This window comes from Drosophila montana, unplaced genomic scaffold (genome assembly GCF_035044405.1).
Source record: "Drosophila montana isolate Dmon_TW-CO22-7 unplaced genomic scaffold, ASM3504440v1 contig_3200_1, whole genome shotgun sequence".
Lineage (NCBI taxonomy): Eukaryota > Metazoa > Arthropoda > Insecta > Diptera > Drosophilidae > Drosophila > Drosophila montana.
Genome location: NW_026998080.1, coordinates 2163454 through 2175375, shown reverse-complemented (window position 1 = coordinate 2175375; position 11922 = coordinate 2163454). Strand labels below are relative to the sequence as shown.

The window sequence follows — 11922 nt, the reverse complement described above, 5'->3', positions numbered from 1 at the left end:
TATTCGGTTTCTTTGTATAAAAATATAACAAATTATAAACGTTCGTTGTCTCTGCACAAATTTATCTCATGCTACTTATATATGGTTGATTGGTATTTCCTATTTTTTGATATATTTTCCTTTCAAAACGAAAATCATTGAGAAAACATTCTGCGGAGGACCTTCAGTCTTGTGTTTTGTTTTTTTTTTTTTCTTTTGTTTTTGACTAGATATTGCTTTCGTGGTTCATTTGTCATCGTTTTGCATTAAATTCAACTGGAAATTGTTTTGCATTTAGTTCAGTATGCGATACTTGAGGTGACAGAATCACCTGGATTGTGGATTATTTAACAATTCTATGTCTATAGAGCATTTAAACGTATTAAGCGCTTATTGAGTTCGGTGCTGAAGATCCCTAAAACCTAGTACTTAACACGAACCAAGGCAATACGTAGAACTAACCAAGCTAAAAGTTATTTCAAACGTTGGGTCATTATATATGATTATTAGGTATTACACACATTTATGAATAGCTATTCATTTGTTGTTGTTTTCGGGTTTCGCTTAAGTTAAATTGCTCACATTGAGTTGATATGCATTAAGTATTTGTTTTTTTTTTTGTTGGTATTTCTTCACAATTAGTTTCGAAAGTACATGAAATTTGTAATTAATATAGCTAAATCTTAGTTAAACTTCTCGCGATATATATGCACAGTAATTTTACCTAGCATTTGTTTATATTTATGGTCTAAAATTTAAAAATAATTTTTGCTAAAAAATGCTTTAAAAAACTTACATCTTATTAGGTTGGTGCACTTTATTAATATATATATATATATATATTTGATATTTAGTTTATTTTAGGCAGTGCATTTAACTAGTAATTTGTCTAAGGACTTGGTATTCGTTTTAAAGCTACAAACTAGTTGAATGTTTTTTAAATTAGACTCAAGTATAATTTCTGCTAAATGATATTGATAATAAATAACAAATTGCATAATAACTTAAGCCTACTTTTAATGCATATAACATTTATTGGTATATCATATAATAAACATATATTGTATATGTGTATATAGTTTCTTACATAAGTAGTATATTTAAGCTTTCGCTGATATGTTTTGAGTTCATGGTTGGGCGTTCCTTCACTTTTCCTTTTGATATGTTACGTTTTCTTGATAAGTTTTTCTTTTGTCTTGGTATTTTTTTAATATACTTGGGTTGAGTAGCTCAGATATGTATGCGACTTTGGTATATACTAGTTTATATTTGTGTATGTATATGTATTTGTATTTTATGCACGCTTTTAATTCAGCCGACGGTTTTTGTCCATGTCTAAATACATTTAATTGCCCCGAAAATTACAATTGCAATTAATTTCCATTTGTTTATCGCTTATTTGCTATAAAATCACATTTAGTTGCTTAATTAAATTGTATGCACTCTCTCGCTCACTCACACACACATTCACGCTCTTCTCTCTCTCTCTCTCTCTCGCACACAGAAAGTGCAACCTTCGTACGTCATGTAGATATTGCTTTTAATTTATATATTCTTTTGCGGATACTCGATATTTTTCCGTGCATTTTCATGGGCTGCTACACTGCAAAAAAACACGCGCTGTTTATCCTTTACTTTTTCTTTTTTTTTTCTGTTTTCATTTGGTATTTATTTTCACATTTTCTTGTTTGTTTTCTCTTCACGCTTTTTTTTTTGCCTTTCTGCTCGCTGCAGTGGAAATCTGCGTTTTGTAGGTTTGGGCGTATAAAGGATATTCGTGGGCGCCAAAGTTCGCATAATTGAACTGTCAGCCGGCTGGCAGACAGCCAGAGAGAAATATGGTGCCCTGCTGTGCACTGTAATTCCAGCTTGCCGCGTCCCTCCGGCCTCCGGCCTCCAGCCTGCATCCTGCCAGCCACCCAGCCTCGCAGCCTGCACGCAGTTTTTCGCATCGATTGTTTTGTTGCGCTGTAATTAAATGCGCCAAAGTGCAGCCCAGCATAAGGTTGGGAAAGGGTTGTTGTGTGGTGTCGTAGTTGAGGGGGTGGTTAGCCTTTCAGTCCATAATTCTCCATTGCAACTACTACTCCTCGGGCCAGCCGAGATCCTCGCCAACCAGCTCGTAGAAGCGTTGATTGTACTCGGCGAAGAATTTGCGCAAACGCGAGACGACAACTGGATCCACATGCGGATGCTTGCGTCCCTTGGTCTCGCGCAGGCAGCGATCGCCGTTGTCATAGCGCAGGCAGTAGAAGCCCTTCGTCTCATTGAAATAAAAGTGCTCGCTGCGCACGCGATGCTCAATGCCTGGAGCAGGAGGAAAGGGTAAGGGCAAGTTAGCCATAGTTCTATGAAGCAACTATGCTTTGTGCTTACCCAGAAACGCCTCGATGCGCTTGAGCTGGGAGAGTGGGTCCTCGATCAGCCGATCGCCGTTGACCACCAGCAGCTGCTCGCGCGGAAACACCTCCAGCCAACGATGCAAGTGCACATGGTACATGGATATGCTCAATGGGCGATATGCCTCGTTAACGGTGCCATTGGGAAATATGGCCAGCTCCTCAAAGGATCTGGGGAGAAAGCGAATTATAGGAAACATTGAAAACTTGCAACAGCAAACGGAAATGGCATCAGGCACGTTGCACTTTTTAGTTTGCCCACTTACTTGGCTGCCAATTGGGCGGCGCTGGGCGTGGTTGGGGGCATGCTAGTGGTTGTTGTTGTTGTTGCTCCCCGACGCCTCACAGCTGCAGCTGCGCCCGTTCTGCCACTTATAGCTGTCTCCTTGGCGCCCGCACCGCTGCCCAGCGCATTGTCATAGCCGTGGGCCGCCTGCAGCTTGGCATAGAGGGCAGACGTTGGCGCTGTTGACATCTTGGCGCCATAGCCGGAACCGGGCGCACTGCTCTCCGCCAGCGGCAATATCGCCGTCGCCGCATGGCTGCGCAGCTGTGTGTAGTCCGAAATGGCTCTGGTCACGGGCTCACGCACAATCAGCAGCAATTTGATGCTCGCATTCATGGCACGCACACGTTCCGGCACCTGCAAAGGAGCGAAAGAATATTGCAATTGCGGATACTTTAAGCCGGATGTGGTACATATATATATATCTCTTGAATAATGCCAAGTTATGACAGGGCCCAGAGAAGCAGCTAATGAATTTACGGGCAGCCATTGCCAGTTCTTGCCACCTGCCACCTGCCCCGTGTTACGCTTGTTGTTGCCACAGTGCAGTGAACAATTTAATTTAACCGGAAAATACGGCCGTAGAATCTCGTTGGCGAGAAGCTGCGGCGTACAGGCTCAAAGCTTAAGAGTCCCAAGTGATGTTTCATAAAATACCCTGTATTACGTGCTTTCAGCAGGCTTACAAACTACACTCTACTCTAAGCCAGTAAAATTCGGAAACATTCACTTTAATTACATACAAAATACCCTGTACTCTGTTCTCGCTTTTTACGCCAATTGTTGGTCTAGAAAACTATCGATATCCTTTGATAGTTTTAATAATCGACCTTTGGCATAATCGATATTAATAATATTAAGAGAAAGGCTAAAGAGGAAGGCTTTAGAAGAGGAAATAAGGCTTCTTAACTTAATTTAAAAATTCTCTATTAACTATATTAGATTACAATATACAATAAAAAGCAAAAAGGGAGAAAATGACTTTAAAGAAGGGGTAAGGAATTTGTTATAGAATAGGGAACAGATGGCGAGACATAATAAAAAGTTTAAGTTATATTAAATTATATTAAGTATAAAGAGCTAAGAGATTGTGATAAGAAATCATGTTCGCTATAATTAGCGTTCTTAAATTTTCCAAAATATTGGCATAGATATGAATTACATTCTAACCATCTGAGATATCAGAACGTCTTCCTTATTGTAGGATCCATTCATAAACCCGTATAGATCCCTAGTTTAAAGCACAGCATGTTGGGCGTGCCTTTAAATGTCGCCTACTACTTCCTCTAGGAAACTAGCACACCCCTTTACAAGATTCCCATGCGCATGGGGTATTTCAAAAAGCCAACGAGGCGAACCAAATAGAGTTAATCAATTTCAATGAGCGCCCGTAAAGTATGCAACAAGTGCAAGAGACTGGCAGGGTTTCATCTTGTTGAACCAGAAACCCAACGCGTCGGCCTTTTGTTCAAACTATGCCAGCAAACGAGCTGAATAAACGGCGCTATATTAACTATAAATATATATATATGCATGCATGCAATTTACAAAGTAGCCATGGTAAATATTAGCTCGTCCATGACTGCACGCTGACTCCCCGCGCTCCCGCCCCCAGCCGGCGACTCCTCCATTCTGTTTGCAACTGGAGGCGCAAGCACACCGTCGGGATTTGCATTATTTATGAACGCGAAGGCTAATTTTAAACAGCAAATGCGACGAGCAGCTCTCGCTTTAAATGTGCGCAAATTTAAATAAGATACAATTATCCAGAGAGAGACAGAGAGATCACGAGTGACAGAGACAGCTGCTCGGCCAGTGGGTCGTGAGTGAATGCTCCCAGAGGGGCAGATGACAGTCAGGCTATGTTTATGTCGCTCTCGACCTCTCTTGCCAGCAGAGCGTATGTCAATAAATATTAATCATGACATTAATGAAGATTTAACAAATGGAACGTAATGGAATGGAACCTAATGGAACGCAGCTGCAAACTGCAGCTCAGCTACAAATTGAAGGCATAAACTGAATGAATTATTGCATTGCCATGACAGCAACAACAAGCGCGCAGTCACCCAGATCCCAATCCAGATCCCAGCTACCAGTTACCAGTTACCAGTTACCAGTTATCAAGCTCGCCCGTTCCCAGCTGATGGCTTCAATTTCACTGACACATGCAACTTCCGGCTTGACCAGCAAATTGCATCAGCAGCCGAGCCACTCTGCGGGCAACAGGCGGCAAGAAATAGCAAAAAAAGATATTCCCAAAACAAAAAAATAGGTTAACATTCTTTTGAATTTAAATGACGGGTAGATACCCTGTACGGGACTTAAAGCATCTCTAATGTGTGAAATGTGCGTATTTTGATAGAATTTTTATTTTTGGATTAAAAAAGGGAAAACGCGGCTTGAAGAATGTCAATCATTGTTCTGGAATATGGGTAACATTCAGATATAAAACTATAATTGATAGTCGAAATATCCTCTTCTGATTATAATAAGCCCACAATATCTAAAGAGAGCTTAAAATATTGAATTTACCTAAGATACTTTTATTTTTATTATATTCGTTTTTTTTTCGTGTAAAAAATAACCTTTAAAGCTAAGGTGAGCTTTAATGATCAGAAATATAGGTCCAAAAAGATGCCTATTTGAAAATCGTACTCCATTTAGGCATTTGACAGGCGTACAGGGTATTAAAAACAATAATAAAACAGACTGTGACTGTCCTATAAACTGAACCAGTTGTGGGCGAGTAGCTATGGTTGAGTTGGTTGGGGCTTGAAGGGGGAGCTGTCGGGAACGATGTGTGTTAGATGACGCCGTTTGGCAAATGAATTTGCAAACATTTCCGCTGCCAAAATTGGTTGGATACGGACACGGACACGAGAGTTGAATACGGAAATTGGCAAAGAGACAGCGAGACAGACAGAGAGAGAGAGAGCGAGAGAGCGACCGAGAGTTAGCAAAGAGCATCGACAGCGTTTCGGTTTAATTTGATAGATGTCGATGCAATCTGCGGCTCTATATACACATAGATATTTACGTATATATTTCTACCTATGCCAGTGGCCAGTTAATTAATAATTAGGAGCGGTCATGTGCAGCGGACAAGCCTAATTGGCAATTATGACATCAAAGTGAGTGCAGAAATTTTAAATTCACCTCGGGCGAGACAAAGTAGCTGGGACTCTTCTCGATGGTAATTTGGCCTCGAAACGAGTGGGGCATCTTCTTACGATACCAGTCCAGGCCCCTCAGATAATTCTCATCCCGGTCAAAGAAGTGCACCTCGCCGCCCGCCTTCTGGATGCGGGGATGCAGATAGAGCATCTCGAGCAGGGCCCTCGTGCCGCACTTGCGTACGCCAATTATCAGTGCCTGTAATTGAAGTGCAAATGCAAATTGCAGCAATTAACAGTGTTGGGTAATTCGAAACCGGTCCGCATGCAATTACTCACCTGGGGCAGGCGTCGACTGGTTTTGGGGAAGTGCACACGGCTGGAGGGAAAAACCATTGGATGACTCAGCTGATTCGAGCTGGCCACGGGTTTCACAAACACGGGCAAATGATTGCCATTTGACGCTGTGCGAGCTGCGGCGGGAGCTGCGGCAGCTGCCGAGGCGGACGCGGCCAGCGAGAGGCGATGTCTTTCGTGCACCGCCTGCGCCGCCTGTATATTGTACACGGCGCTATCGTAGAGCACGTGAAAGGTGAGGAACAGCGAGATCAGCATGACCGTTAGAAAGACAACGGCCAGCTTTGGACGGGAGACGCCAACAACCAGGATGCAATCCGTGTGCGAGGCATCAGCGCTAACCGGGCGCATGGCCGACTTGGGCAGCCAGCTGAAAGAAAGAGCGGGAAGAAAATAATATCAATTAGTTTAAACACAAATATATGTTTAGACAATCGGTCCGTGATAGATATATATATATATATATATATATATATAGAAAAGACGATGGATAGATAAGTCTTGGAATATTGCCTACCAATCACACACAATTAAATAGTAAAACTTAGTTTTATTTTATGTTCATTTTTATATTTATTATTTGGATTACTGAGCGCGTCGCCTTGTTTGTTCAGAGGCTACACCAAGAGTGAGACTCAACGATTTAAGCATTTAAGTATCAAGACTAAAGTCTTTAAAATAAAAAAAAACCCTACTTGGTCACGGTAACTTTTGTATGATTGAGTGTTTGTGTGTATTTCGGTGTTGTTAAATTATTATTTACAACACAGTGCTGTGAAACAGATTTCACTTATTATTTCAACACTCAATATTCCAACAATAAGCTATGGGATACAATTTAAAAATCTCACGCTGTTGCCTTCGACTTTAATTTATCGATAACTCAATCTGATTCCCTGCAAATGATAAATATCGATCTCTCACCTATTTCACTTATTGAATAACTATTAAGAGCCTTGTATCTTTGGTATGCATAAGCTGAAACAAAGAACTTTATTAAATACGTTTGGAAAATACTCTGCTGTGTCCTCTATGATCATAACAGGAACAACTACTTGGGAGTCTTTTCTGCTATTTCCTTTATTATTAGAAAACTTGCAAACAGCTCTTACTCATTTCCAAACGGGAGGAATATTGCTACCAAAGAAGCTGAGGTATTTATCTACATGTATATATATTTTCTCAACGTAGTTTAATAGCTGAGATATAGACTAATTGCATTAGTGACCACTTAATCATTAAGAAATGAAGCTCTTTTTTTTATTATTAGAAAGGCCATTGAATACTTTATGTCCGACACCATAAAGGTGCCTTCTTCAGCCTGTTATATTAATTTACATTGACCTTTTTAAAATGCAAATTTAGCATGGATACTGCAGACGAAATTGTGTCCACGTGGTGGCATACGACCTACGCATTTGCAATTTAAATAATGTATAAGTAGCATTGCCTGTGGATCGGTAAGTGGCGGCATTGAGCAGGTTGGCAGCTCGAAAGTAGTGAAAAGTATAGCTTGTGCTTGTGCTCAATTAATCTAATGGGCGCCCGCTTTCAATGGCAGACGCCTGTCGCTAAGCTAATTAGATTGCCGTTTCAACTGGCGCTGAGTAATTAAAGTGGCGGCCCAAACGACCGACGGGCCGAAAGCAACTGGAAGTCTCGATGACTCACTAAGCGCCCCGAAAACTGCTTGCTGAAATTAGCGCGGCGACACTTGCTTTGGCTTTAAACGCCCCCTCAGACCACCCCACCACCCCACCAACCCACGAACCCAGCAACCCAGGCGTTGTTTAGCCATGCGGCTTGTCAGCGCTAAAGCGAATTCCATTATAAACGTTTCCGCTTAGACCGCAGCAAACACGGCTCACATTATGAGCGCATACAAACTGCAGTGGCCCACACGCGGCGTATACGTAACGTCGTCTAATGGATGACTTCATTTGCAGCATGCCGCAGCCGCAGCCGTAGCAGTAGCAGTAGCAGCAGCAGTAGACGCCTCCAGTCAGACGACGGCTAAGTGCATTTATATATATATATAGCCAGCGTTAAAGGTGGTCTACAGCTGGAGGGGCTAGGGGGAGTTTGGGGCACGGCAACAGGCAGTTGGCAGCTGGCAGCTGGCGTTCCATCCTGTTGGCCGAGTTTCGCCTGCGACACCTCGTTAAAAGTAACGACACAGCGTGCTGCAGCCCACAAGGAGTCACTTCACACATTTTCCACATTTTCCAACTCCTATCTACTCAAACTCCGACCGTGTGGCACACACACACACACACACACAAGACGTCTTCCGCCTGTGGCATGCTTTAAGTTTTCTATTTGCAACACAGACACACACTGGCTCGCCTGGCCTCGTTTTTCACGCCCCTTTTTGGGACAGGCGTGGCTACCCACTTGACTTGGCATCTGCATAAACGCAACGCTTCCCTTTGACTGTTATGTTATTGTTGTTCCTGTACTTGTTATTAGTGCGCTGCTGCCGCTTGTTGTGGTAGCTGCTGCTGCTGCTGCTGTCACGCATTCGAGTTGACAGCCCGCCCCTCGCTGCCCCTCGCCGACACAGCTCGCACCTCAGCCCAGACGTTCCGGCTGTCGTGCTGGCCCGCAGGCAGCTTAAACAGCTTAAATTCTGTCCAAATCGGACTTTGTTTTAAAAGGGCTCAACAGTCAGTGCGATTCGCTTGAAAGCGGCTTAAGGACTTAGCCAAAACCCCAACACGAACTGAGTGCTCAACAATTGCAGCAGTTTGCAATTAATATTAATATTGCCAACTTCTTACATTTATCCAACCGATTTCATTTAGCTGCCCCAAAATATGATTTGTGGCGTTCTTTAATTAAAACTGAACAAAGTTTCGGATTTCGAGACAACTTCTTGGCGTTGCCAACAATTAAAGCCAAAGCAATTAAACAACGTTCCTGGTTTCTATAGCAAGTGTTGGCTATCAAACAAGGCTTGCTTTAATTGATAAACCATGGTATAGATAACATTTTTGTTTTTATTGCCAATTATAAACAATAAAAAATCATTGCCGTTTTCTGCATTTCATTCAACCCAACGTGCATTGAACATTTGTATACCCTTCCAGAGTGTATTGAAATATAGATAAAGACATCTCTCAACAGATAAAGTATATATAAACATATGACAGAACCAGGCGTATCGGACCACTATAGCATTTAGCTTGCATTGGAACGATTGGTCGATAAGTAGGTTATTGCATTCACTATGCTCCTCATATATATATACGCAAAATCCTATCAACATCGGACCACAATATCATATTGCTGCCATAGGAACGATATCTTTACAAATCCGGCATTTATCAGTTAAACTATGCTGCTCACATATGAGCCAAATCATGATCGCACTGATATTTATATTATACAGCCCTTTTAAATGGCAAAATATGCAAACTCATAATTTGCGAGCTTCACTATTTTCACATAGTTGCAAAGCAAATGTTTACAAGTGTATAAAATCTTCGGCTTGCCGAAGAGATTCTTGTTTTCTCGTTATTGCTGCAAGTCTTTTGATGAAGTAAACCGAACCAGAAAAAATTTGTGATTGATTTGCTGGCATGAATATGTCAAGCAGAAAGATGCAAGCAATACAATTAAATCAATCGAGAGTTTAAGCAATGCTAACTATGGAAACTATATTAAGTATTTAATTAAACAAACTGGGTTATTTTGCACATCTAAGGAGCACACGTTCCTTCAATCCAACTTCTTTCAGCTGTATTCTGTATTCAGTGTATTAGCTTTAGTAAATCTCTTAATCTCTTAATATAATAAAAGCCAAGGAATCATCTGAACATGCTCAGTCCTATCCAGATATGTCTAATTTGTAATTTTACTATGCCTGTATATGGCCACAGTTTTGTTCCCTTAAACTCGGCTCGTCAGCTCCAACAACAATTAGTCACATTTTGTTCTTTCTAGATTATTTATCTCTATATGCACTTTCCTACGCATTCAATATGAAAACATGGAAAATTCAGATTGGGCATATGCATGCAATTAAGAAAGTTAATTGGCATACACTGAAATGCTTATCAAAAGGAATATAAATATATGGCAAAGCTGTGGAAATGGACTGAGAAAATTGTTGTCCAGCCATTAACATGAATGCAATTTTCATTCGAGTCGTTCAAACGAAAATTTTATGAAAGCATGAGACGTGCGAACATTGACTTTTTCCTACATTGGACATTGCCTTTTCCAGCACAGTGTTAAAGTAGGTTTAATGACTACTGTATACCCTGTAGAAAATTAAGACATCAAATGGAATATTTTTAAAAATATTTGTAACTTACAAACCAACTACATAGAACAACAATAATTTTACAGGATAGTAAAAAATATTACTTTTTAAATTTATTCCAACTTTGATTTAACTAATTATTTGAGCCTTACGACAAATCTTCTATATATCCAGTACAAATCGTTATATGGGTTTGTTAGGTTGTAATTATTGAAATTTAATATTAATTATTCTTGTATTTTTATGCAGTTTTTACTTTGAAATTCATTTGTAAACAGCCTCTGCTGCAGTTTTTACAGGATATAAGTTATTTAACAAGTCGCATAGTCTCACGACTGCCTGAATCAGCATTAGCCCGTGGGGAATATACAGCTCTAATCTAGACGAGAGCCCACTCAGACCCTCAATATTAGCCCGTCTAGGGGAATACTCACAGGATGTCCAGCGGCAATTTGACAGAACAATCGCGCAGTGTCGCCGTGGCTGATGCTGCTGCGGATGCCTGCTGCTGGTGCTGATGCTGTTGGGGCGAGTGCTGCTGCTGTCTCTGGTGGTATTGCTGTGGGTGGTGGTGCTGGCCATGGGGATGATGTTGATGTTGCAGCAGCTGCTGGTACTCGTGCGCCTGCTGATCCGCATCCTGATGCCGATGCTGCTGCTGCTGCTGCTGCTGCTGTTGGTGGTGCTGCTGTTGGTGCTGGTGATGATGCAGTTGATGATGCTGCTGCTGCAATGGCTGCTGCTCGCTGCTGCTGCTGCTGCCGGTTGTTGCACGTCTCTTGGCGGCAGTCATCAGTGTGGCATCAGGCTGACGTTCAATGGAGCCAAAATTATTGCCGCTGGCTGTTGGAGGCGGCGACTAATTGGCCAGCGCTGGCCGCACGTACGCGAGAGGGGGGCGCCCTCCCCCGTTAGAGAGGCCCTGCTGCCTGCTGCTTGCTGCTTGGGGTCGTTGCCTTGCCTGGGTTTTTCGGTTTAAGAACTGAACTCCAATTGAAGGCAACGTGCAACGGCTGATTTATGGCCGCTACCACGCCCCCGACTATGCTATGAATCTGCCGCCTTTTTGTCGACTCTTTGTGCGCTTAATTAAATTCTCAGCAGCTGCAGCAGTTGCACTCGCTCTTGTTGTTGTGGCACGCTCGCCTTGCTGCTTGAACTCTTCAAGCTGAATTTTTATGCACTCTCATATTAAATGGGTCAGAAAAACGTTGCTAATATTCGGCTGGCCAAAACGGAAGCTCATCCTCATCATCCGCCAGGCAGCTAGATCGCTGTGCGTGTAATTAGATTTGTTGCTACTGCGCCAAGTGCTTGCCACATTCTGTTGCTTAAGTTTCTGATGTCCGTTGCTGGCGCTTAATTTGCCAGCAGCTGTTGCTGCTTCTGCTGCTGCTGTTGACATGGCCAAAATTTCTACGTTTGCAGCCCATTGTTGTAATGTTTGGAGAATGGCCCGTGGGGCGCCGTCAGCTGCAAAGAGTTTAAATTTAATCCGTGAAAAAAAGCCAACATTTC

At 42.1% G+C, this 11922-nt stretch overlaps 1 protein-coding gene across 2 annotated transcripts in view; it reads right to left on the bottom strand.

Moving 5' to 3' along the window:
* Positions 1 to 167: 167 nt before the first annotated feature.
* The window catches only part of Hs3st-A (Heparan sulfate 3-O sulfotransferase-A), a 54692-nt gene continuing 42937 nt past the window's right edge, over positions 168 to 11922 (bottom strand). Inside the window, exons 2-7 of one of the 2 annotated variants that reach the window (XM_064686550.1) lie at positions 10839 to 11877; positions 6120 to 6507; positions 5824 to 6039; positions 2645 to 3021; positions 2356 to 2549; positions 168 to 2286 (exon numbers count right to left, since the gene is read on the bottom strand). In XM_064686550.1, coding sequence (XP_064542620.1) covers positions 2063 to 2286; positions 2356 to 2549; positions 2645 to 3021; positions 5824 to 6039; positions 6120 to 6507; positions 10839 to 11197 — 1758 coding nt within the window. In that variant the 5' untranslated portion in view covers positions 11198 to 11877 and the 3' untranslated portion in view covers positions 168 to 2062. Of the gene's footprint in view, positions 2287 to 2355; positions 2550 to 2644; positions 3022 to 5823; positions 6040 to 6119; positions 6508 to 6654; positions 6759 to 10838; positions 11878 to 11922 lie in introns of those variants that run through there. The other variant, XM_064686551.1, reaches the window with a different exon arrangement.